This window comes from Pogoniulus pusillus, chromosome 22 (assembly GCF_015220805.1).
Source record: "Pogoniulus pusillus isolate bPogPus1 chromosome 22, bPogPus1.pri, whole genome shotgun sequence".
Lineage (NCBI taxonomy): Eukaryota > Metazoa > Chordata > Aves > Piciformes > Lybiidae > Pogoniulus > Pogoniulus pusillus.
Genome location: NC_087285.1, coordinates 18,724,467 through 18,750,620, shown reverse-complemented (window position 1 = coordinate 18,750,620; position 26,154 = coordinate 18,724,467). Strand labels below are relative to the sequence as shown.

At 42.2% G+C, this 26,154-nt stretch overlaps 1 protein-coding gene across 2 annotated transcripts; it reads left to right on the top strand.

Annotated features, from left to right (window-relative positions):
- The first annotated feature begins 1,065 nt into the window (after positions 1–1,065).
- On the top strand, positions 1,066–23,276 carry G3BP1 (G3BP stress granule assembly factor 1). 2 transcript variants are annotated; one of them, XM_064162025.1, is made up of 12 exons: positions 1,066–1,163; positions 13,290–13,403; positions 14,589–14,670; positions 14,995–15,168; positions 15,961–16,051; positions 16,521–16,614; positions 16,984–17,188; positions 17,938–18,039; positions 19,168–19,279; positions 19,688–19,813; positions 19,922–20,031; positions 20,593–23,276. In XM_064162025.1, the coding sequence occupies exons 2-12, from the start codon at positions 13,309–13,311 to the stop codon at positions 20,797–20,799; spliced, it is 1,398 nt and encodes a 465-aa protein (XP_064018095.1). In that variant the 5' UTR covers positions 1,066–1,163; positions 13,290–13,308; the 3' UTR covers positions 20,800–23,276. The 2 variants fall into 2 exon arrangements, with proteins under 2 accessions (XP_064018095.1, XP_064018094.1); XM_064162024.1 differs by having other exon boundaries at positions 1,067–1,163; positions 19,901–20,031.
- The last annotated feature ends 2,878 nt before the right edge of the window (positions 23,277–26,154 follow it).

The window sequence follows — 26,154 nt, the reverse complement described above, 5'->3', positions numbered from 1 at the left end:
TCAGTGTAGGATATAAAATGTCCTTCCTTGCCTTGTATTTCCTCTGCTCATTGTGAAGGGAAAGTAGCTGCTCCCAGCACTACCTGTGGCCTTCCAGGTGTGAGCAGGTGAAGGCAGCCTGTGTTGCTCCAGCATGGGAACGGTGACCACTGCCTTGTGCCAGTGGCCGCGTTTCTTTCTGGTGGAGGTGGTTCTGGCTGCAGCTCAGCACAAGAGCCTTGCGTTTTAAGTGCCTTTCAGCGTTAGAAGCTCTTTTTGCCGACTGCCACTGCTAGTTTCTCTCAGGTGAGTGGGTCGGTTGTGCCAAGTGAACCTCAGGCTGGGTGAGCAGCCCCGGTGCAGATAAGGCTGTGGCCGCTGGAGGAGGCAGTCCTCAAGAGGGAAGCCCGTGACGCGGGTACTGGTTCGTGTTTGTGGCTGCTGCCTGTGATGAGCCAGGGTCTGGCTGTCTCTGTGCTGAGAGGCGGCAGCAGTGCCTGTGCCCGCATCGCATGCCTAGCCCGCCAACCCGCGCCGCCGCCATGTTGGGCGCCGGCCCTCCAGCAGGGGGTGATGATGGGCGCGGAGCGCTGCCCCTCGTGGCGGGCTCCTGTCCCTTTAAGAACATCGGGGGGTGGCCTGTCCGTCACGGCCCGCCGCGCTCTCCCATTGGCCACCGCGCTCCGTGCGGCGCCGAGGGAGCCGCCCCGTTCTATAAGGGGTTTACTAGCACCTTCTCAAGGGCGCTGCTGTGCGCCTCAACCATACTCCGGCGTCAGGCTTGCCCCGCCCTCCGCAGCTCATCGCGCGAATGCCGTCGTCCTATTGGCTCAGGGGGAAATCTATCAGGCCTTGTTCCCGCCCAGCAGCGGGAGTGCCACTAGCGATTGGTTCTACTATGTGTCGGTCACTCTGACTGCCCCCACGGAGCCAGGCCGCGTGGTTGGCGAACTGAAGTGCCCTTCAGCTCTCTGCCCACCGCTCTTGGCGCAGCAGGCCAATTGGTATCCGAGTGGCGGTGACCGCCGCTCTCTGATTGGCTAAGGGGCCTCTAGTCGGGGTAGGCTGCGCGCCGGATATATCTAGCCGGCTGCAGAGCACGCCGTTGCGTGAGGTGCTTGTCGTCCGCCGGGCAGGCCTGTGGTGAAGCGACGCCTCCCGCTCCCGTCCCGCTCCGCCCGCAGGTGAGGGGGGGGAGTGCCTGCGGCCGCAGGAAGAGCGCCCGGCAGCCACCGGCAGGGTCGCGGCCTGTGGAGGAAAGCTGTGGGCCGCACACGCGGTGCTTGACCTGAGACGCAGCTCCCCTTTTCCCCCTCTCCCCCCCTCCCAATCCGGCTAGGCCGCGGTCCGTTGGTGGCAGGGGGCGGCTGGTGCACCCCTCGCGTCCCTGGCGCCGCGGTGGTTGCCGCTGTCCTGGTCTCGGCGGCGCTTTGTGGCGAGCGCTGTCCTGCCCGGCCCCGTTGCCGGCCTTTCGCAGCCCACTGTGGGGCTCTGGAGCGGGGCCCTCGGGCGGGAGGAACCTCGCGGCGCCCTCGGAGGCTGCCGAGGCGGGAGCGGGGCACTGTAGTGCGCTGCAGGGCGAGCAGTTACCTGGGAGAGAGCGTTGTTTGCGGGGGGAGGAGATGGGGGATGGGGATCGGCGGGCCTTCATTGTGCGAGTCGAGATGCGGAGCTGCGAGCTTTGTTCTCGGCTTTACAGGCTGGTGTATTTTCATCCGCTGGTCTTGTTTGTTTGTTGGTTGTTCTTTGCTTTGTTTTCTTGTTTTGAGAGGGGTGAAAGGTATGAGGGAGTCCAAAGCCTTGCATGTAGCTGAGGTATTTCCTTTAAATAGTTGCAGCTGCTGATTGACGCAGTAATGCTGGGTGTTTACATAGCGAGGTCGTTTGTAGCGGTGTATCAGTTCGTAGGTGTCTTACTTGCTCAAACTTCGTAGGTGAAGAGACTCTGCTGATCGACCAGGAGGAGAGCGTGTATCTTACTCTGACCGCATGACCTTGGCTGTATCCGAGATTAAGCCAAAACTTAAATGCGAAGTAGTGCTTGAATGAAGACTTTGCAGCCTTTTGTAAGGCCCTAGATATACTTGGTGGAGGAAAATCAGAGAATAGGCTTCCGCACAGCTTTCAGCTACATTTCACTTGTGCCGTTAGTCATTCTCAGTGCCCTTACCTGGTGACCTTTTGTGTTGAGGATTTCGGACGTGTGATAAGTATACTTTACAAAGAAAGTGATACTTTTTAATTCAAAATTGGCTGAAAGCAACGTTTGCAGCTGGCCGCCATCTTTCCAGTGTATGCTATTTTTGTCCACTCTGTTCGCTCGCTGCCAGGATTGACAGCCCTCGGAAATGTGGACACTGCTACCAAGCTCTAAAAGCTAATGAATGCTTCCAGGTGCCGTAGATGAAACGTGGTGTCTGTATGATGAGTTGTTTTTTTTTATCTAACAAGACTTTTTAGGTTGGTGTCCTAAAGAGAAGTGTGTAAGTTGACAGATGAAAACTGCATTTCAGGCCTTTTCTGAGATCTTCCCTTAGACCAAGTTTTTTCTTATCTTATTTCCTCTCTGTAAAGAATAAGCCTAATGATACTGTCAAATAGATCCATGGTACTAGTGGTAGCACTTCCACATTCTGTGAACTGAGCTCACCTTGTGGTGTTTCACTCAAAATACTCAATGTGAAGTTGTGAATCTAGCTTTAAAAACTCTCCAACTGTAGTAGATGAAATATACAGTTACGTTGAAGGCTTTTTCTAAGTATTTACATGCTTACCCTTATGCTCATGGAGCATCTTTGTGATTAAGATCTCTCAACTTCTTCAATATAATCATGTACCAGGGACTAATTTGCCTGCAAAGCAATGTTAAAACATGCTAGAAAGTGTAATTGCACAAAATCTGTTAGAAAAAGAATCAGATCAACATTGGAACCTTTACAGATTTGCGTCTTTAAATGTAAATCTTCTGTTTAAAAGGCTTCTGTATGCATTGGGCACTGGATAGTGGTTTCTGCTTCTTGACTATTGTGGTGGGTATTTTTTGGCTAGGTTATGTTCTTTTAAGTGTGAACTTGAGTTGAAGGCTAGAAAACATTATTAAAGTCAAGATCTGGTAGACAAGATTTTCTTTGTATGTGTGGGTCAGGTGTAAACATCAGTATCTTCTGTGGAATCCTTTGCATCTACAGTCTTAAACATCAAAACCATACAAAAAAGGCTTGTTTGTACTCTGATAATAGGCCTACTGCTCCATTGTTCAGTTTGCTGCTGGCACAAAAGCATCAATGGAGTTCAACACAACCGATGATACTCTTTAAGTTTCAGTGTCTTAATTTTAAACATGAAAGCTTCATGCATCTGATGAAACAGCAAGCTCTTCATTGGTTCAGAAAGCTAGTGTTTGCTTTTCATCCTTGAAAAGTGTAAGGTGAACACAGAGAAGAAAGTAAAATGAAGTTTATGTTACTGTACATACATATGGATATTTCTGTTGATAACAGTAGCATCTGTTCAGAGAGCACTCATAAGATTAATATAAATTGCTTGCTTCTTGATTTAGAAAATTACAATAATTCAAACATTTTCTATATTAGAACCTGGACCTAAGTGATTGGAGAAGATTCAAAGAGGAAATCAAACTAGAGTAGGGCCCTAGCAGGGTGGTGCTGATGATTATGCTGACTGTAGTCTGCTATGCTTGTACTAAATTGAAGGTTAAAATCAGTTTTGTCTAGAAAACTGGATACTTCTGTATAGGTGCCTGCATCAAATCTCCAGGCCTGAAGCAGTTGCTAACTCTTTGCTGAAACTGCCAGTAGACTTGATAATCTTTGGTACTTCACTGAGTAATTAAAAACATTAAAATCTTTAAAATTCCCAAGTCTGATCTTCAGATACTCCAAAAGAATCCCCCAAACTGTAAATATTACAGTATATATTACACTGGTCTGAGATGCTAGTTTCACTCTATGAAGTCTGAACCTCCTCCAGGAGGACATAGCTGGTGGAGTAGAGCTTTCAGAGATAGAATATTGTGAGCTCTCAGTTGTATAGAAACAATCTGTAATGAACCTGATTCTTTGCTGAGACAAATGTGAAACCTGCATTCTGGAATCTTGGTGGTCATCTTTCATTTTCCTCTGTATTGCTCTCTACTGTTTTCTCATTTCACTTGGGACTACTAGGTACAGTTTCTGTTTTTAAGTATCTAACACAGTAACAATGCCACGAAGGGTCAGTCTTAAGTGCTAGCATCCAGTTCATGAAATTAGCTAAGATGGATAGAGGTGAGAGTTTACTCTTCACAGGTATGTGTTGCTTGGCATGCAGAAAATACTTTGTTGAGCCTTAAGCCTGGTGACTTTAGTCCAAGTGGGAGTGAGCTTGAATTTCACTGTAATAATCGTGTAGCTTGAGGTGTTCTAGTCTGCCTCTTCTGTGTATGAGTAACTTTTGCTTTTGACTTTAAGAAGCTGCAGTGGAGCCAAATGGAAAAATGGCAGACCTAAGAGAAGAGGACCAGACCTGCTGCCAACTTCGAGTTGTTGGAGCAGCTCTTGGATGTCAAAACAACCTGTTCTAGTGGCAAAATCATAGGGTCTGAGTAGCTGCTTTTTCTTGAAGCAGTCTGGAGAGCCATGGGGACATAAATCTGACTTAATTTTTCATAAAAAAAAAAGGATTAAACAAACCATTCAGACTAGAGCTGTCCTACCTCTCTTGAGGATAAACTGTGCATGTTTGAAATGTAACTTTAGAGAAAACTACTGATTGTAGGGTAAATGTGTTTGGAACAGGCTCACTTAGAAAGGAGAAAATCCTTCAACTGTGTGTAGGAGAAGGCTTGCTTAGGACTATTTTTTAAAATCTGTAGGGATGTTTCTGTAAACTCTCAAGGGTTTAAATTTTGAAAAAACTCAGTTAATTTCTGTTTTGGACTTCTGTCAAATCACTTGCAAGGGCCAGTTCTTTTTCTGTAATGTGAAATGCAACATAGCTGTCTTTTTGTGATGGTATGAAGTGTTGCTAGTTAGGTTCAGTTAGCTTTAGCTTAATGTTAGGGTAATTTCTTTACAGCAGCTTTGCTTGACTTTTCTGTACTGATAAGATTATTTCCAGCTTTTCTTCATCAAACTGAAGCAGGATATGAACAGCTCTCTGAACTGTTGCAGTACAAAACCGAGAGGAGATGAAACTTATTCCATTCATTTTGGAGCTATTTGACATACCTAGTTAGAGCTTCTCAGCAGCTGACAAGTGGACTTCTGCAAATGCACAAAGAAATTCAGAGGGATTGTCGAGTATACAGACTTGGGGCTGTCTTAAGGGCAGGATGATCAAATTGCTTAAACCTGCTTTTGACTGACCTCTTGCAGGTGAAGTTGTCTCATGAAAAATCTCCAGGCAGTGATTGAGCTTGAGGTTGTACTTCTGAGTTCAAGTCTGGTTTTAATGGCAGAGTCCTGGCCCAGGAGGAATTTAGTGAGATAGCTTTCAGCCTACTGCTTCCTTTCTTGCCTAGAAGTACCAGAGGTTGTGTCTACTTTGGTTATTTGGATTTTGGTTTTAGGCAATGGGGATTTAGGAATAATAATAATTTATATCTGTGTTTAGTTGGAAACTACCACCTTGCCTGCCTCATTCTTGGTCATGAGTAGGAATCTTCTAGTGGCTTACTGAGAGATGCAAAGTCTTAGTGAGAAATCAGAGAAGACAAATTTCACTTCCCCTATCATAAATCTATAGGGTACAGAGTTGAAACAAAGGTAATAAACTGCACGTGGAACTTGGTGTGCTGATCTGAGTGTAATGTCAGAAATAACTTAGGTACATAGATATCTTCTAAGTTTGAGTATTTTTCTTCTGTGAGACAGTACAGCAGAACTTTTGAGGACATGATGCTAAATACCTTAGCTGCAGTCTAAAAGGGAGCTCCAGATACTTGGCTACTGAAAGGTGACACTTGCTGGGTTGTGGGCATAGGGCAGCTGCGATAAACAAACTTAACAATAAAACCTGTTTCTTGCTGCTAATTCTCAATGCTTTTACTGCTTTTGCAGAAATGCTATCCTCCTCTTTGTGTGGCTACTTTTTGTGTTGCTGAATGGAAGTGATGATTCTGAGATAACAAAGTAGAAAATTGGAAGCCAGTTGAGACAGCTTTAAATAGGAGGAAGGAAAAAAACCCAAACGCACTAAAACTGATCCAGCTCTTGGGAAGGCAAGGTGGTTTGAGGGGAGAATGCAAGAAAAACTATTCTGTGGGAAACTTAAAATGCCACTTTAATATCAAATTGTTAAGATTCTCCTAGATTGGATTCTTTTCACCCTCTTTCCTTTTAAAGAAGACCTGGTTTGTTTTTTTACCTCTGTACCTTTATGCTTCTAACTACAAGAATATTACCTACTATATTTTTCCTTCCCTAGATAAACATTCCTTACTGGTCTCTTCTACGTTGGCTTAGGCTTTAGGTACTCTTCTTTGTGTTTTATTTCTCTCTGTTTGATCTTAATGCTTCAGCAATAATATTTCTCTGAAATGATAACTGTTCTTTTAGATTCTGAATTGATAACAGTTCAGCTGAACAATACAAGAAGCCTAGAATTTTGTCTGCAAACTGGCAGACACCATCATACTCATCAATTTATGGATCACACTTAGGCTTGTCAGCAAAAACACAGGCTGACTTCTAGAATGACAGCTCTTCTGCAGCAATTCATGGTTTGTTTAGCTGTATTTTTGCAGTGTTTAAAGGGCTGTGCATTGCTGCTGAGTAAGGCTTCCCATCTGCCACTGGCAAGCGCAGGGAGTTTTCAGTACTAGTATGGGCTCTGTTGAGTCTAATTCTGAATTATTTTTTCATCTTGCAATGAAAACGTTTTTCTTGTTCTTAAGTTTGGATGGATTGCTTGGATACATTGGTTAGAAAATAGATAAGCTTCTAAGTTGATTCTTCCCATCTATATGTTGATGTAGCATCTAGCTTTCTGATAGTGTCCTTTATCAGTGTATCTCAAAAAGATTCAGAATGGGGTTCAGGTGTTGCTCTGCCTTTCTGCAGCATCAGGATAATTAAACATAGAGAAAAGCCATTTGCCCAAGGATGCAGCCTAATTATTTTATTTAGAATCTAGCTCCTTGTAACACCTCAAGTACCCTTGAACTTGGACCTTGTCTTTGTAGACTGGGTAGAGAAATGTTTAAGTTTGAGGAGACGGATATATGGCTTGTTAGGTTTTGAAGATTATGAATCGAGGCTTCTCTGCCTACATGCATCTAGTACTTCACACTGCTGTCATCTCAGCTGGACAGTGCCTTCTGGATGTTCCTAGTGAGTATCTATTGTGTAGACCATTTTAATGTTTCCAGGAGATACTGGTGAGAACTCCTTGCTGTGGTAACCTCACAACTTGTTCCAGTATTTCAAATATTTCCTTATTCATTGGATAAGTTATCCTATCTCTTGCTTTTCAGGCTGCAGCTTCTTAATGTCTCACCTCTTGTGGGATGGTGCAACCTTTAGAGTAACTTCTTTCAGAGTACTTCAGCTTTTTGCGTCTCGATAGATTCAGAGGGGAGCTGGTTGCAAGCAGGCAATTCTCTATAATGCCTTCTGTATGAAATACAGGCTGCAGTGCTGTGACACTGTTTCTTGTGACATTGTCTGCTTGTGCACCCAATGGGAGGCAACTAGGGAATGTTTTTTTAAAGGAGTGTTCTGAGACTAAATTTGCCTACTTATTTGAAGTGACTTTTCTGTGCTTCATAATTTAAGCTTGAGGTCAGCACCTGAGTTTTTTTCTCATTTTGTTGCCATCCAATAAAGCTGTATCACACTGAAAGGAGACGCTTTTATCTGGCACCTTGTAGTGTTTTAAATGCACATTTCCTTGAAAAGATGTGTGTTACTCTTTCTGCTTGAGAGCAAGCTGGCATAACAACAAAAATCTCCAGCTGAGATGGGCACTGGAATTTACCTAGTGATGCACCTTTAGCTTGTTTGTTTCACTGTTCTTTCCTTAATATTGTCTACTGTAGTTCACACAGGTACCAGCTTCTCTCTTTCAGCTTAATCGTCAGCACTAGCAATTGCTAGTCATTTGAAAGGTGTGGAGAGTTGGAATTAACTGGTTTTGGTTTGCTTCTGTTGTTTAACTTTTAATTTAGATGATACCTTTTGGAGGCATATTAGGAGTTGCCTTCATGATTTTATTTGTACTGACTATTTTTCTTTTTGTCTAATGCAGCAGCAGTACCTGCTTCTAGTGCTGGTTACTCCATATAGATAAATGGTTTGTGGCTTTGAATGTGCTCACCTGTTGCTAAGCAACTTGGAGAAATCCCAAATGACACTTAATTACACAATCCTATTAACTATTGACCAGACCTTTAATGTCCAGTGAAATTGCTAGTTGCCAGTGTGGTGTGCTTAGACACACCTCTTTTCCATGCAAGCTTCTCCAGGTGTTTAAGTTTAAAAAAAATCCTTTTATATTATGGAATTAATTGATGGCAAAATGAGGGAGTAGTTGAATGAAAAATGTGTCATTCTGATTTAAAGAGGAAAATTGTCTTCATGTGGGTTACACATCAGTTGTACTGGTGGAGCTGTATTTGTATCATTAAGAGGTGAAGTTGTAAAGGGAAGATATGGACTACACTGTTTCAAACAACCTTATCAGCTTCTTTGAAATGTAACAGTTCTATGAAAATATCTTTCTGAGTTAAACCTGTAATTAAATGGACAGATGGACACATGGGCAGGGTGGGAGGGATGGGGGCAATGTGACTGTTTCGGTACCCTGTAAACTACAAATTTGTGGAGATGGGCAGGGCTGTAGCATCAAACAAGTCACATTATAGCACACAAATAGCCCCTAGAGAAAGTGGAACAAGCCTACAGCAGTTCACCTTGACCTGCTGTGTAATATTCCAGTCAAACAGAGCTATAGTAATGTTGGATTTGAGACTTTCTTGTATTGAACTGCCAAGTCGAAAATGAAGATGTCAGAGACAAATATAAGGATAATGTTAGATGAACTGTTTCTAATATGGTTCAGTGTAAGCTTTAACTTGTTTTCTGTTACTGCTGATACTCTTCTTGACAGAAGATGTTTAAAGTGGAAATCACTTGAGGAAGTGATTTATTTCATTGGAGCCTTTTTGTCTGGCTTGTTGCATCAGGCTTAGTCACTTCTGCAGCCACCGGTTGCCCTTTGAGCCTGAACATCGTGTAACTTACATTAGAGAGTTTTTTCTTCTGTAGAAAGTCTGTTAGAAACAAGATCCAGACTGAACTACTTGTCTGATTTTAAAAATAACAAATTGTAGAGGTAGCATTGGTTAGTTCACTGTAGCAGTTGGATGGGAAAACACTATCTGATGCTAGCTGTTAGGTGTTCTTAGAGTGTTATTTTTCTGAATATTGTGATGCTAATAGGTTTTGTGAACCTAAATCTGAATTTATGTAAATAGTTCTAATTTACATAACTGTACTTTAGAAATGGAGTGCCTGGCATTGATTTTCTGCCAAGTAGGAGCATTATAACAGATGGTGGAATTTTCCACCAGCCAGGTGATAACCACTGTAAAGGAGATGTTTGTCTTTTTGTAAATCTCTTGGCTTAAGGAAAGGGCTCAGTTATGTTGCAGAACTGTTCCAGTGTATTTGTTGTAATTTGAATTGTCCTACTTGTTTTACATTTAGGGAGTGATAGGAATGCGTGTTTATGAATGAATCTTAAATCATCTGATTTTCAGCATTTCTTGTCAGCTCTCTTTCATCATTATCTCAATTGACATGAAAATGTGAGGGTAAGTTTCTGTCAGGAATGATGTAGTGACAGTTCAAGCCTTTGGTACTACTGTGCTCTGTGCAGTAGAAATGGAGTATAAAATACTTGCAGTTATTCTTAGGTCAAGGAATACCAGAGTAAAACTGCTCATTAGTAAGGAGCAAATACTCTCTCTGGAGATGCTTGGCTTCTGTCATTCAGGTTGTGCTGGCTGGAGAGCAGGAACAGATGGCAACTGGCAGTGTAGCAGCAGGTGCAGCAGGAGTGAAAACAGATTGTTGTCCTCTGATTAGGTCATGTAAAGGTTTTTCCTATTTCTTTTCAGATCTGCATATTGAGAGCTGGACACTCAACTATTTGTCATTCTGTGTTAGGGTTAAGTCTAGGAAATTTTGCACCCTTAGTAGGGAACTCTTTTTTTTTAGCATGTAAATATGACAGACATAATAAGCAGAAGACACTTGACTGTCAGTGTCTTCAGTACAACACTGAAGTTGATGTGCTAGTGGGTTAATTCAGATGAGGACTCTCTGAAGTGGAACCTAAAAGCTTTTGATGAATGATCTGTAGAGATTTGAGTGCTACAGGTAACAGTTTACTATTACATGAAGAAGTCAAGCTTTGTATGTTCATCTTCTAGAAGCAATCGAAGAGAATTCTCAAGAGTATGATTCAGCACTTAACAGAGTTGAGTGGAAAACCTGTTGGCATCTATAGAAATGTTTTCCCCTGAATTCCAGGGTAAGTTAGTCTTTACAAAGACATTAAAGGCAAACCCTGCACTTTCCACATCCTTCCCTGAAACTAAGTGGGCAAGCAGCACCTATCTGTAGAGCTCTTCTTGTGCTCCAGCTGGTAGGACTGGCCTTCTAACTGCTAACTCAAACTCACAGTACAGAGGCAAGTGTTTTAAGTGTTGTGGAGCAATTCAGTCTTGCATTGTCAGTTAAGCTGACTGGATCTGAAAGCGTAAATCTTACCTGTCTGCTGTTTTTATTCCCACTGCTTTAGGATCATCCTGACCTTGGTAGTGGCAGAATTTCACTAGTGCTTGACAGGAAAGAAAGTTAAATGAGGGAATCAGGGGTACCCACAATTTATCCTTGCTTTGCTTTTTTCCTTACTGTCTGATAACATGTTGTGGGAATCTAATTTAACATGCACTAGAAGGCAAACAAGTTCATATCTCTGAGGTTTTTGTCCTTTCAGGCTGTTTGATCTTGGACATCTGTATCCGTAATAGTATGCTTACAATTTAAAGGCTTCTTCAAAACTACAGATACTCGGAACTTTCCAAAATGAAAGTGATCCGCAGAGTCAGAGCATTTCTTGCAGGCCAGTATTGCTTTCTGCACAGTTAGCTCTTGAAAATAGCCCCCAGAAAATAAAAGCTCCTGAATGTATTGAAAAAGGCTCGTCGAGATGTTTGGCCTTAACCCTTTCTGTGTGTCATGTAAATAATACTTCTGTGTATGGGGTAGTAGTTCTAGCTGTATCTTTTTGTTGGAACCATAAACTGCACACCTGCCAGAAAAAGAATGTGTAGCAAATCTCCAGCTAAGCTGGATGCAATGCAGACTGCCCATTATTTGGAGTCTAGGTGTTACCACATCCTCTAATATACTATCTGTGTGTCTGCCAGTATGGTTACGTGTTGTCCTGTCTTTTGATTTCAGTATGTCAGTGGTTAGACCCCGGTTTGAGATAAATTTGCCAGGCTGATTTGGACTTCGCTTGTAATTTGGCTAAATCTTTCCATGCCGTTGCCTTCTCTTTGAAGCTTCTGTTTTACATTCCTGTTTTGTCCAGCAGTATGGCTGTAACTGCCTTTGCAGCCCTGTATATAGTGTGCATATAAAACTGTTGCTGTAATAACATTACTCTGGAAGGTCACATCTCTGTTTTGAAATTAGTCTGTTGTTAGTTCTTAGCGTTTTAAAGGACTGCCCTAAAATTCAGCAAGTATAACAAGGGCCTTGCATGATCTGGAACAAGGTAGTACATGTAGATGGGAGAGGCACTCTGTTTTCTTTCCTTCTTGCTTTGTTCAGATAATAGTTGTGGGCAATTCTTGTCACCCAAAATGCAGATTGCTGTTATGTGTAGCGACAAGAGAAAGCTTGTCCTAGCATAACTGCCTAGGCATGAACTGTGCAGACTTAGCCTGGAGTAGTCTGCACTAGAGAATTACTTAGTTTGACCTTTTTCAATTGATGTTGCTACTTATATGAGCTATTTGTAATTATACAGTCTTAAACAAAAGCAGGAAAATGATTGCTGAGTTACTTTTTGGAGTGTCCAAGTTAGTGGTGTGTTGGGTTTGGTTTGCATGATACACCTGAAGTATGTGCCTGTTGAATTTGCATACCATGTGTTGGGGAAAGTATTGTGCAGTGGAAGGTATTGTGGGGTTAGTCATGGAGAGAGGGTCTTCTGAGCTTTTTTTGAGTCTCTTTGAGCATCTTTTAATGCCCTTTCTAGTCAACAGCTGCTTGCTTCACTGCAGAAGGAGCTTTTGCTAGCGCTGAGTATACAATGCAGGACCTGAAAATGAGCCCTCATGTATAGTCAGTGATAAATCAACAACAAAACTATCTTAAGCAACCATTCTGCTGCCTGTTGGTATAATTATGAATCAGAAAACCTACTTTTGTTTCTGTATTGGTTAACAAAAATAAGCTCTGATATCAATCTTTCCCTACCAGTTTGAACAGTGTATATTCAAAAACAAGGAAATATGTGAATGTGCTTTAGTTTTGACTGACTTGAACTGAAGGCACATGCTGTATAATCTACATGCAAAGATTTCTGTTTTGTAACTTAAAAATCTGTGGAAAGTGGGGAGAAGGTACCTAGATCGATTTGTCTCTGGGTCTGGATGGTGCTGTTCATTTGTCTAATCATCTGGATTTAAGTGAGGTGACCTGCTGAGCTTGGTGGAAGCAAGGGAAGAGCAGCATGGATTTGTTTGTAGCATAGCAATTTTAATATAATCCTATATTCCTCTACAGTACTTGTCACTCACAAGCAAGGACTGTGCTTCTAGATAAAAATAGATTGGACTTGTTCTGACCTTTTGAAAATGCCTCTAATACACTAGCACAGGCTTTGCCTTAGAACATCTGACTTTTAATTCTGATTGTGGAGTCAAGTGAGGTAAGTAGAACTGGGATCGACTGTAAATGACTGAGCCACTTAGCAAATCCTCTTGAAGAACCATACTTGCTTCCCACCTGCTTTTTACTGTAGGATGATTAAATGCTGGCATATTGTGAGGTAATCTCCCTTGCCTATGTGGTCTTTCCCATCGCTGGTTTGGTACCCAGCAGTCTTCTCAGCGTGAAAGGCTGGTGACTGCAAATGCATTGATTAAACTGCTTATTGTGGTGTAGCAGCTGAAGACTTTTGGTGTGTGCTTCCCAGTGTGATTATGGGGTTTATGCTATCAGTATACGACCAGCAATGTGAAAATCTGTTTTTATGGAGCATTTTGATTACTTTTTTTTTTCTCATAGTTTTCAGTTGACCAAAGAAATGGTGATGGAGAAGCCAAGTCCCCTGCTGGTCGGGCGGGAATTTGTGAGGCAGTACTATACTCTGCTGAACCAAGCACCTGACTATTTGCACAGGTAACATTCCACTTTATCATTCTGTCTTCTGTGTGAATTTCTGAATTTGTGTGTTAAAATTGGTGAATAAGCTTATTACCATGTCTTGGTTTGCTCAGTTTGGACACTTAAACCTGATTTACTCACAGACAGACTGTGAATGTAGTTTGCTTTCAGTTTTCATCAGCTGGGTTCAAACATGGCTAATAAAACTTGCAGGAACTCTTTAAATCTGTGTTCTGGTTCTTAGTGGAATGCTGCTAGATGTGTTTCTAACCAAGAAGGAAGAAATAATGTGAATCAGAAGTGTGGTGTTTGCTACTTCTAGTTATAATCAATATAAATTGAAGTTGGATAAATGTAATTAAGTGTTGTAGCTTTGTCTTGATATAGTGCCCACTAACTAGGGGAAAAACATTGAAAATTATGTTTGCTTGTATATTGGTTTCTCAGTCATATCAGCAGTGCTTTCATAAAGGAAAACCAGAGGAATTAGGAATGTGAAGCAAACTACAATCTGTTACCTAAAGAAATTGTTTCTGTTTGATTTGTCAGATGTCCTACACTGCTAGAGCTAATCTGATTTCTGAAGACACTAAGTTTTGGTGTGTTTTGAGTAGCTAGACAAAATCCTGAAATCTTCCTTCTTCCAGTTTCAGGAACACTGGACAGCTGACCTTGACTGCTGGGGCAGGAAAGTTTAGTGTCCTATGGAATTAAGTTTTTTAATCCCTTATGTTCTAGCAGAATGTGCTCTCTTGGTACTTATGATAATTTAGCTTTTAATCTCCTAGTCAAAAGGGAAGGTTTGCCTGCAGTACTTTTCCTACAGATGAACAAAATAAAAGTTACAAGAGCTCCTTGCTGAAGATTTTCAGCTAGAGCTTGAAGGGAAGCCTTCAGCATCCTGGTATTGAAGGGACTGTGTTGCTTTAGGGACCTTGTACAGAAAGAGAATGAGATTGAACTGTCTAGCTCCTTCATGACTTTGGGTATCTGTTATGCCTGAATGCTGCAGCTTACATGGGAGAACTTTATGTTCTCCCCTTTGATTAAAAGTTCCCAAATCACTGACAGGTTACCAGAATTTATTCTAATAATTCAGATGGAAAATTTGAGAGTTTGTTAGTCTTAGTGCACTCTGATATAGAAGTTTGGTCTTCTTATATAACAGAGCTCAGTGTTGAAAGTATTTCTTTCCAACAGGTTTTATGGAAAGAACTCTTCCTATGTCCATGGTGGCTTGGATTCTAATGGAAAACCAGCTGATGCAGTCTATGGGCAATCTGTAAGTGCTTAACAACCCCTTACTGGTCTTTTTTCTCACCTTTGTGGTTGAGAAGAAACACATCTCACATCCAGTTGTGATTTATCCCCCTTTGTCCAAGCGCTGTCACTTAATGAGGAGAGAAATCTATGTAAATAGGAACAGTTAGACAAGCACTTCTTTTAATAGTGTGCTTATAAAGCAAACTTAAGTGCTGATGAATTTTCTCTCTAGAGTTAGGAAATATATTCTTAAACCATATTTTGCTGGTTTTGCTTTCTTGGAAAGCCATCACCTTAGCAGAAATAGGTTCTGCAGTGTCACATCTGTCCTATTCTTTCACAGGATATCCACAAGAAGGTGCTGTCGTTAAACTTCAAGGATTGCCACACAAAGATTCGCCATGTGGATGCCCATGCCACCCTCAACGATGGTGTTGTAGTCCAGGTGATGGGAGAGCTCTCCAATAACATGCAGCCTGTGCGCAGGTTCATGCAGACATTTGTACTTGCACCAGAGGTATGCTGCAGTGAGTGCTGGTGGTGTGTGTATCAGGGTTAACGAGGCTTGTCTAGCTCAGGGGTGGGATATGAAGGGTTAGACTGGAAAATCTGCCACAAAATTCATCAGTGTTCTGCAGGTTCCTGGGGAAATGGCACCACTTCTGTTAACCTTGGATATCATAGTTGTAAATATCTTAATTTTGGCTACTAGGTATGTGCTGTGCCTACCTATTTTTTTTCCTTTGACATTTTAAGGTTTCACTTGCCCCCCAGCAACTGATCCTTAGTGACAAGAACTAGTAGAGAAACAGGATTCCTGCCATCTGAAGACATAAAGTTCAGATTTTTGTCTATAAAGTGCTAACTTGGCATTGGAGGTGGCTTTTCAAATAGGCATCTTTTTTGAACAGCTGACATAACTGAAACATCGATGGTAAAAAAGTATTGCAAGATCACTTTTTTCTTGTTTTGAGTTGAGACTTGATACTTCAGACCTCAAAGTTCTTTTTTTCCCCAGTGTTCTAAGCTATTTGCATTAAAAGCACTAACAAGATGGATTTTTGTTTTCCCATTGCTCCCTGCATATGTGACTTGATAGTGAGATGCATATTTTTAGGGTTAGTTTGTGGTGTTAGGTTTATTTTTGCTTTTTTCCCCTGAATAACTTTAGTTTAATTTTATATGGGAAAGATCATTTGCCCAAGCTGACTTCTTTCAGTTTTTACATGATGTAATTTGACTCAGTTTCTCCCTTTGATTTGCTTCTAGATGTAATTTGACTCAGTTTCTCCCTTTGATTTGCTTCTAGGGTTCTGTTGCAAACAAGTTTTATGTCCACAATGATATCTTCCGCTACCAAGATGAGGTTTTTGGTGACTCTGATACTGAGCCTCCAGAGGGTAAGCAGCAGGAATTTTTGCATGGTTCCTCTGGTATTTGTTTTTTTGGGTCTATATCAACACTCCATTCCCAGACTAGAGGGAATCATGCTGAAGAAGGCAGATCAGAATTAAGCTTCATTTTCTCCTAGTTTTTTTTCCTTGCCTCTGGTTCCCTTGCACTCCAGTGAGCAGTTGTGACATGCAGATGATTATTTTTCTGGCATATTCTTTTCTATTAAAAGAACTGTAGACCTTATTTTAGCAGTTGCAGTCAGATTTGCAGGCTATAAATCTGCTTCTCCAAAGTATTTGGAACATGTTTGACCTTGGTCAAAACTAAGTAACCAGGGTAACAGCAGTATAAGTAAATGTCTGTTCCATCTTGTTTGCCATGTGCAGGGACTTCACCTGTGTTGTGGAAGATGCCTTGTCTTTGAACCATGTACTAAAGTTATGGGTGGTGTTTTCTTTTTGTAACTTCATGCAGAATCAGAGGAGGAAGGGGAGGAACCTGAGGAAAGACAGCAGACACCTGAGGCTGTTCCTGATGATACTGGTGCTTATTATGAGCAGACTGTCAGGTAATCATATCTTACTAGTTGAAGTAAGATGTTGCGTAGTACAGGCTGCTTGCAGGACAGGTCAAATGAGTTTATTACTACTCATGATTTTTCTTTTCACAGTCAGAGGAGTTCTGTTTACTGGGCAGCTGAAACCTAAGTGCTAATCAGGCTAAATGGGGAGATTGAATGCTTTTGCTGCTTTTTAAAGCAACAGTGAAATTCTCATCCCCATGCAACATGGCCTTTTAGACAGATCAGCCTTGTTCTCTCTCTCAAATGTCATGTGTCTAAGTTCTGTATTGGACAAGTAGCATTCTTTACCTCCCAATAATACAATCAAATGCGTTAACACCTCTTTTACTTACGTTTTGTGATGCTGTATAATAGCAATGACATTGAGGAACACCTTGAAGAGACAGCTGCAGAGGCAGAGCCTGAGCCAGAGCCAGAACCGGAACAGGAACCTGAACCAGAGGTGCAGGAGGAAAAATCTGAGCCGGTATTAGAGGAGTCAGCTCCAGAAGAGACTGTGGAAAAGAGTCCTTCTCCAGCTCCTGCTGATCCAGCTCCTGCAGTGCAAGAGGACTCTCGGGTAATGACAGCAGATGGCTTTTTTTCTATGACATGGTGGTTCCATCAGTGTATTTGACTCTCCTGTTTGACACAGTGTAGTCATTTCTCTGGCAAGAGATAAAATTTCAAGAACCTGAAGTGTTTAAATGCTCTGTAATTATACTCTAAATTACTCTTCTTGTGACCAGTTACCTTCTTTCTGTTTGCTACTGTACATCACAGGTAGTTGAAGTGCTACCTAGTAACTAGTTGGTTAAAATGCCAAGAGCTAAGGTATATTTGGTAGGCATAGGTACTATGGGAGGCTCAGATTCTTTGTAAACAGAACTTCTGGTACTCTGAACAGACTGCAGCCAATGCAGTTTCTGATGATGAATAAGGAAAATGGGCAAAATATGATTTTCATTTCTATTTGGGAAGGTTTGTTACTCTTCAGTGTTTAGGGAGGCAAAGTGGGTGCACAGGAAACAATACAAAAACCTCGATGTGAAACTTGGTCTTAAGACATAGCAGTGACCTATTTCAACTATATGTAGAACTTAGAAATAGGGTAGAAGTGTTGACTCTGTCATCATGCTACATTAAGTTGTCTGAATGAAAATGATTTGAGGAAAGCTGTGGGGAAACTTAGTGGCAGGGTCTGGAGTTTCATGGGCAGGTTAAAATTTTGTTAGTTATCCTGTGTCTGTTAACTGTACCAGGAAACACATTTTAGAGGGACAAAAGCATAGGAAACTGAGTTACAGCCTTTTTGTTTTTCCTTCTCAGACATTTTCCTGGGCATCAGTAACCAGTAAGAACCTCCCACCCAGTGGAGCTGTTCCAGTTTCTGGAATACCACCTCATGTTGTGAAAGTACCAGTCTCACAGGTAGGGATTCAGCACCTAGAGAAGCTGTTAGTGCTAAATGGACTGACAGCAGACTGAGGTGGGGAAAAAGTGTGAAATATGCTTGTGTATGGTCTGAATGATCACACTCTAGAAATGTCAAAATTCACTGTTTCCTGGTAGACTTTGTTAATGTTATTCCTTGGCTGTTGAGTTTTCTCATGGAAGAAAAAGGGAGTGCTCACACGAGGCTGGATGTACCTGCATCTAAAACGATTGCACCATCATAAAAGGGGTAGCTTTTCTTTTGCCACTGCCTGCTTGTGAATGAGGTTTTGTGATGAAGGAGTATGTGATAGTGTCTGTCAATGTAACTGCCACTGCACTTGGCGCAGACACTTCACTGTGTATAACTGAGTGTGGTGATTTTGAAATTCTGACCTAATCAAGTAACAGTTTACTTGTGGCCAGGAGGAAAAGGGAGGTTATTCTTCCCCTGTACTCAGCACTGGTCAGGTCACACCTTGAGTACTGTGTCCAGTTTGGAGCTCCTCAATTCAAGAGAGATGTTGAGGTACTGGAGTGTACCCAGAGAAGGACGACGAAGCTGATGAGGGGCCTGGAGCACAGCCCTGTGAGGAGAGGCTGAGGGAGCTGGGGGTGTGCAGCCTGGAGAAAATCAGGCTTGGGAGACATCTCATTGCTGTCTACAGCTACCTGAAGGGAGGCTGTAGCCATGTGGGGTTGGTCTTTTCTCCCAGGCAACCAGCAACAGAACAAGGGGGCACTGTCTCAAGTGGTCCCAGGGGAGGTCTAGGCTGGACGTTAGGAGGAAATTGTTGTCAGAGAGAGTGATTGGCATTGGAATGGGCTGCCCAGGGAGGTGGTGGAGTCGCCCTTCCTGGAGGTGTTGAACAGCCTGGGTGAGGCCCTTAGTGCCATGGTCTGGTTGATTGGCTAGGGCTGGGTGCTAGGTTGGCCTGGGTGATCTTGGAGGCCTCTTCCAACCTGGTTGATTCTATGAGCTAACAGGCATTTCAGTTACTGGTGGAAAAATTTTCCTCCCCTATATTTTCCAATTATTTTACCAATTACTTGATAGCAGACTCTCAAAAGCAGGACTTTTATCTCTGATTCTTTCCTGTTGATTCCTTTTCTGGATTTATACAGCCCCGCCCTGAGGCAAAGCCTGAATCTCAGACTCCACCTCAGAGACCTCAGAGGGATCAGCGTGTGAGGGAGCAGCGAACAAGCATCCCACCACAGAGGGGTCCTAGACCAAGTAAGAGAAGCTACAAAGAATAAACTGTTTGCTGCTATTGAATGGCTGGGGAGGAAGAAATAGGACAACTAAAGCTTTTTAAGGCTCAGTAATTTTGTCAGTGAATTAATTGGATCTTTTTGGATATGGTTATTTTAGATGATCTTGGTCTGAGAGTTTGTCAAGCTTTAGAGCTGAACTGTACTAGCATAATGTTGAAGTATGTAGGTTCCTACTCAAGTGTTTGTCTTCAGGTAATAAGCAAACAGTTACAAGCTGTTTGTAGAAAGCTAACTTTTAATGAATGGGTAAGTAATATGAATTCTGATTATTTTAAGGTGCTAATTTGGGCTGTGGCTTGATTATTTTGTTTGTGTTTCCTGTGGGTATTGACTTTCCTTAACCAGATTGTACTGTTTTTTTATCAAGTTCGTGAGGGTGAACAAGGAGATGTGGAAACTCGCCGGATTGTGAGATACCCTGACAGTCAGCAGCTGTTTGTTGGGAACCTTCCCCACGATGTGGATAAATCTGAACTGAAAGACTTTTTCCAAAGTAAGTTAGTGCTTTACTCAACTTTCAGGGTTTGGGGGGTTGCATCCATAGTTGTGGCCGACAGAACATTCTAATGTATGACCAAAGAACTTGGCTTTTCTCTTGCAGGCTATGGCAATGTTGTTGAACTCCGCATCAACAGTGGTGGAAAGCTCCCCAATTTTGGGTTTGTGGTGTTTGATGATCCTGAACCAGTTCAGAAGATCCTTAGCAGCAGGGTAAATAAATTTCTAGCCAGTGTGTTTTTGTCTGTTAATAACAGACAAATGATTTTGAGATTACTCCTAACAAGAAAATATTTTCCTTGGGCTCTTTGGCCTTTCTTGAGCATCTTTAGGTAAGATGCCTTTCCCTCCTTTGTTGTTAGGACTTGTGCAGCATTCGCATAGACTGAGTCTTTGGTTGTTGAAATAGCTTCTAACAGCTTAGGGAAAGGTGAATTTAGTCTTGATAGAGCTTTCTTCCAGTGGGAAGTTGTTGAGCTCCATTCAGGAAGGCAAGGTAGAATCTGACCCTGCGGACGAGCAGAATCTTGTTTGTCAGACTGAGAAGAGATGGAAAGGGAGAAGCTGTAGGTGTATGTAGGTTGAAAAGGATTTCTGCTACTAAAGGCAGGAGATACCTGCTCAGCTTGTCAGCAGTGATTGCTAGTGCAAAATGTGCACCTCATGACTGCAGCGTGGTGGTAGGCAATGAGTCTGGATGCCCCACAGGTGCTTGACCTTGAAGAGTTACTGATGAGTCATTAATGGAAGTACCTTTTCTGCTTCTGTTTGTAGCCCATCATGTTCAGGGGAGATGTGCGCCTGAACGTGGAGGAGAAGAAAACACGGGCTGCCAGGGAGGGTGACCGCAGAGATAACAGACCACGTGGACCTGGAGGCACTCGTGGGGGGCTGGGAGGTGGGATTCGAGGGCCTCCACGTGGAGGAATGTCCCAGAAGCCAGGATTTGGAGCTGGAAGGGGGATCGGGCAACGCCAGTGAATGCATCACGGATGTTGACATGGTGGCGCAAACCCTTTTTTCCTGCAGATTTGTGAATTTCAGCCTTGGGTATCTTGGAATGTGGCCCTAGCCTGTTATAGACTGCTACGTTTGATACTATTTTGGCCCTTTTTCGTTTGTGTTTATGGTTTTGTGATTTTTTTTTTTTCTAGTCCTTGTCCCAGATTCCAGCTTTGTGGAACAACGTTTTAGGAAAAGTGGATTTTCAAAAGAACTGAATTTTCTTGTTCACCTCAAACTTAACGGACTGGAGTTTTTTGGTACCAGTGGTTTTTCCTAAAGGAATGTCTCTAATTTTTTTCTTCCCTCTTAACCTCCCCCCACCCTCCCTCCTTTCTACTGAATTTGGGTGCATTTCAGTCAGTGGAATGATATTTCACGTGCATGCGTTCAGGAGCCTGTAGGAAAACATAGTACTTTGGCAAGTATTTCAAGGGCAGGAAAGACCTGTTTGATATATTTTGAAGGTCATCTGAACATCCTTTGGTCTGGAGACGTTGCCACTTGAAAAATTGACGTTGACCTTTCTCTTTGTGGGCGCTGTAAAAGTGGAATAATGGGTATCTGTAGAATCTCTTTTCATTTCTTTTTGATACGTGATCACGGAAAGGAATTGGAACTACTGTTTTACCACTTCAAACATATTTTTCCTTGGATCGTGGGATAGGTTTTAAATGTCTAGAACTTGACTCTTTCAAACACTTTTCCTGAACTTGTGAAAATTTTTTTATTGAAATAGGGAGGTTTTGGTTTGGTTTTTTTTTTCATGTTTAGTTTGTATTTGTATAAAAAAAAAAAAAAACAACAAAAAGAACAAAAAAGAAGAAAAAAAGAGGAAAAAAAGCAAAAAAAAAAAAAAAAAAGCAAAATTGTTGTGCCTTCTATTTATCTCTCATTCCAGTCTTGGCAAATTGTTTAAATAAAAAAGGTCTAGATTTGCTTTATCAAGTCCAAGAGTATGTTGGAGTTTTTCCAAGGGAAAATTGGTACTTCCTTCAGTCACTAGATTTTAGTAGGTTAGAACTGAAGTTTTTTTGTGTCTTCTGTTCCTGAGTTTGGCTGCGTTGAAGTAATTGAAAATGAGAACTTTTTGGATGCAGATTCTAACAACTTTGAGGCTGGGCAGGCCCCATTACAAATGTTGCAAAAGTACAACCAAAGTAGAAGTACCTCGGGTGCATCCTTTTATGGTTTAAACTACTGTGTGAAATAGTTCTTTAGGCATTAATGTCATCCCCTGCTTCTGCCAGACCTGAAAGGGAAGGATGGCTTTTGTCGGAAGTACGGAGGCTGCCTTGTCTGTCCTGTTGTTCAGAAAGATGTTGAATGCTCCTTGCTGCCTCAGAAAGATGTTGAATGTTCTCTGCTGCCTCTGAATGAGGGTGAAACTGAAAATAAAATACAAAACTGGGTAATTTCAGAGATCTTATGAGGTTGTACTGCGTGAAGCACCATTACTTCTGTAATATGTGAGGTTAAGCATCTGGATGAAAAGAACAGTTTTGAGTCTACAACAGACCTTCAGATCTCTTGGTAACACAAAAGAGCTGCTTAGTAAGTTTGATTATCTGTCTCAGAGTTCATTGTTTCCATGTTTTTCTTGATGAATTAATATAATCACTGTGCATATGCAATATCTCTCTTGACCTTTGCTTGCTTTAAAACTGGAGCAAAGCTGCCCTCGCCCAAAGGGCAGATGGGTATTACCTGTTCCAGAACAGTAACTGTTTGCCTTCTGCTTGCCAAACTTAGTGGTTGAACGTGGTTGCACTAAACGTCAGTAGAGTTTTGGGTTCTGTTTTGTTTCATCTTTAGAGTTCTTGTGCTACGTCTTTGTTCCGTCTTTAGGAGTGTTTCTCACACTTGACTCGCTTGCAATCTGTTCCTGAAGACTTAAACATCTTGATGAATTGAATTGGAGGAGGGCAGTGTCTGTGGAATGCTCTCACAACCAGCGTGCTGGGAGTACAGACTGCTTCCTCTTGTGGTGGTTACTGGTACTTTTCGTTTCGAAAAACAAAAGCTTTCTGCGTTTTTCATATGGGGGTTGACTGAGATGAAGGTGTGCATGGAAGTCTTCCACTGAGCTCTGTCCTTGTTGCTCTCCATACTGTTTTTTTCTTATTTGTCGAGTTTTGGATGTTAAATCTCAGACTGCAGTAACAGATTTTGCTTCAGACTTATCAAAGTGCTATTAATAGAAGCATTTATAGCTCTTAACCAAGTCTGCAGGAGCACCTGTAAGCCCGAAACAGTTTTCTGTAGTGGGAGTTGGACAGTTCTTGGCTTATTGTGTGGTTTGAAAGGGCTGAGGAACGTCGGTGAAGAATTCAAAAGCCTATAAGGTGAAGTGTGTGCTTGTTTTTCGTTTGAATCATACTCTGTTCACCCAGAAAGTGATGTTCTTGTCCAAGATGACAGGCGAAATAAAGTATTTACATAAAGTTTTCTTGAAATGTTTTGTAAAGAAATCCCTTTCTGAAGCTGTTCATGTTGACAGCTTCTTGAACGAAATGTAGAGTGACTCAGTATTTGCGTTTTGGTGGTTCTGTGTCTACCTAATAACAAAGTCTTGCTGAAAGACCTGCTGTGAAACACCACGTTGGGAGTTTTTTGTTTAAACTTAACAGTAACCTCCAGCCCTTCTGGTTGCCCTTGCATACCTTAACGAAGATGACTGAAGTCGTGATCTGGTTTAGCTTGGCTGGATGAAGTGAGCTAGAATAGCTACTGGAAGGCTAACCTCTGATAACCGAAGTGGTCTTCAGTCCTACAAATAAAAGAGTAGGGCTCCCTGCTGGCAGCTCCTTCAGTTGAGAGAATGAGGTGATGTTTGCTGAAGTGCTTTTGATGGCCTAGTGCTCAGCAGGGAGTAGGAGATGGAGAGGACTTGAGCAAACCTGTCAGGCTGCTTTTGCACTCGTACAAGCCGATTGTACAGTGTCTGGAACCACCCTTATTGATCCTTCTGCCTTAGTGATCTGCCCTTCTAGGAGCACAGTGTTTTCTGTATGAGCAGTGTGATCTAGCCTCTTCTGGCTGTAAGGCAGAGGTAGTACTTCATACCACCTGAACCAACACTGGAAGCCATGCTGGCTTTGCTGCACTTCCTCTGGTTATGGATGCTGTGTCATTAACAAGGCTCTTTGTGCAAGGAGAAATTCCTTCTGGAGCACTTTTCAGTACCAGCAGTCTTGTGTGGGGCTGTTGAGTGAAGCCAAACTGAAATTGTGTCTTCTGGGCTGCAGGTGTGTGTGCTGCAGTTGAGGATTTGGATAGGGCTCTGCTGGGCCCTCTTTAAAGGTTCTTTTTGGTTGATGTGTGGGGCTTTTTGTTTGATTTTTGGTTTGGGATTTTTGGTGTGGGTTGTGTTTTGTTTTTTTTTTAATAACTTGGAGGCAAAGCTCTGGTGGTCCTGGGCGTACCTCAGCCACACTTGCCTCTTCCACCAGAAGCAGGGCTTTGGAGAGCGGATTTCCTCCTGGAGCAGGAAACTGAAGCTGGGTGGTAAAAGCAAGCTCTGAATTTAAATGTGAAGCATTCTTTACCAGTGTCACATCAAAAGAATGTCCTTCAGACCTGGCAGCTTTCCTTCGTGAAGAGGGAGGTTCTGGGTGCAGGTATGAAAAATGAGTTTTATCTCTGCAGCTGCTGCATCTCTGAGGGACGTAGATTTGGAACAAAGTGTGGCTTGTGTTGCTAAATTGTTTCTCTTTCTTTACACACTGCCTGGGGCTAGGAGCACATGACACAAAGCAGCTTCCCCAAGTTGTGCATGCCTTAGCAGGAAGTAATTATCTCAGTGATGATTTCATTTTCCAGCAGCATTGTTCTTACCCTGGCTGGTAGGTAACTTGAAAAACTGCTCTCCGAAGGTCTTGCTAATCTGGTTAGAAAGTTGTATGGTTATATGGGGCAAGGGAGTTTAACAGCTTATCTGGTTGTGAGACATGAAACAAAGTGCTTTCAGTCTGTAATTCCTTGAAGACAGCAGTTTGAGAGCAAGGCTGAGTTCTCAGAACACATTCGAAGGGCAAGATGTTGCCCTTCTGGTTTTTTTTCTGTTACAAAATGCCACTTGCTAAGCCAAGTGGGATCTGCTGTTCCACTGATGATATTTCAAACATGACAAAGCAACAGACTCTGGAAGGAAGAATACTTTATCTTGTCCATCTTTGAGATTTAACGTGAGTGGCAGTCCTTTAACATTCTGAAATGTCATTTTGGGTGGCTGCACCAAGGTCAGTTCACCTACCAAAGAATTTTGGGACCATGTTTAAATAACACCATATCCTAGCTTGCTAAAGGGTACATGAAAACCCTGGGGTGTGGTGTTTTCCCCCTTCTCTTCATGTAGACCCTAAGCCCAAATGACTGAGCACCCTGCCAGAACCTGTTTGAACATGCATGTGAATTTAAGGCATAGTTTGGCTTTATGGAGTGATGCTTTTACTGCTCTTCATCTGTGCCTGACGTCAAAATCCATCATATTATACAAACAACACACAACTGTCGTTGCTGTGTGAAAGACCAGAGAAGCTTAAGAGGTGTTTTATGGAGACTAGAGAGAGGTGATAACGTTCCTCCTGTGGAAAACTTGCTTCTGCTGCTTGGATTTGATCTGGAGTCCTGGGACAGGGAGGCTACCAGTGTGTTAGCAACTGTGCTTAGCCTCACAGGAATCTGAAACAAAGAGGAGGCTGAACGCTGTGGCTGATCTGCTGCTGTTGTAGGAATTCCTTTGCGGGGTGGAGCTCAGGAGGTCACACATGCAGGAGACTTTTTTTTTCCTTTCCCAGAATAAAAAGCTTAACAGCAAAACATTTTTTCTTCCCTTACCGTCATGAATTGTTAGGTTAGCACAAACACACCCAGGAGCATGAGCGGCAGCCTGGAACCTCTGACATTAAAAATCCACAGAGAGGGGTTCAGAAAAAAAATCTCCTTTTTTGTTTTATTGGAATCAGCATGAATGTATGATTCAATAAATATAGTTTATATACATCTAACAGCAGAAACTTTGTACATTCCATCTTCAAACTGCTGAAGTAGAACTTCTGCTTTAAATGGTTTTAATTTTCTTTTTTACAAGCCCCCCCCCCAAAAAAAAAAAGGATTAAATAATAATAATCTGCCACTGCTTTTTGGTGTGGTCATGCAAATTGTAGAAGTTACAGGTTTATTCCAGCGTGGTGGTTTGAAAATGCTGCTTGGAAAGAAACAGTTGCATTGCACTCTGACCCACACAACAACAATGATCCTTTAAATGGGAGTGTAAGGCCATACCAACTTGGTGTCTGCAGTTATATATGCCTAGTAAATTCACACACAGAT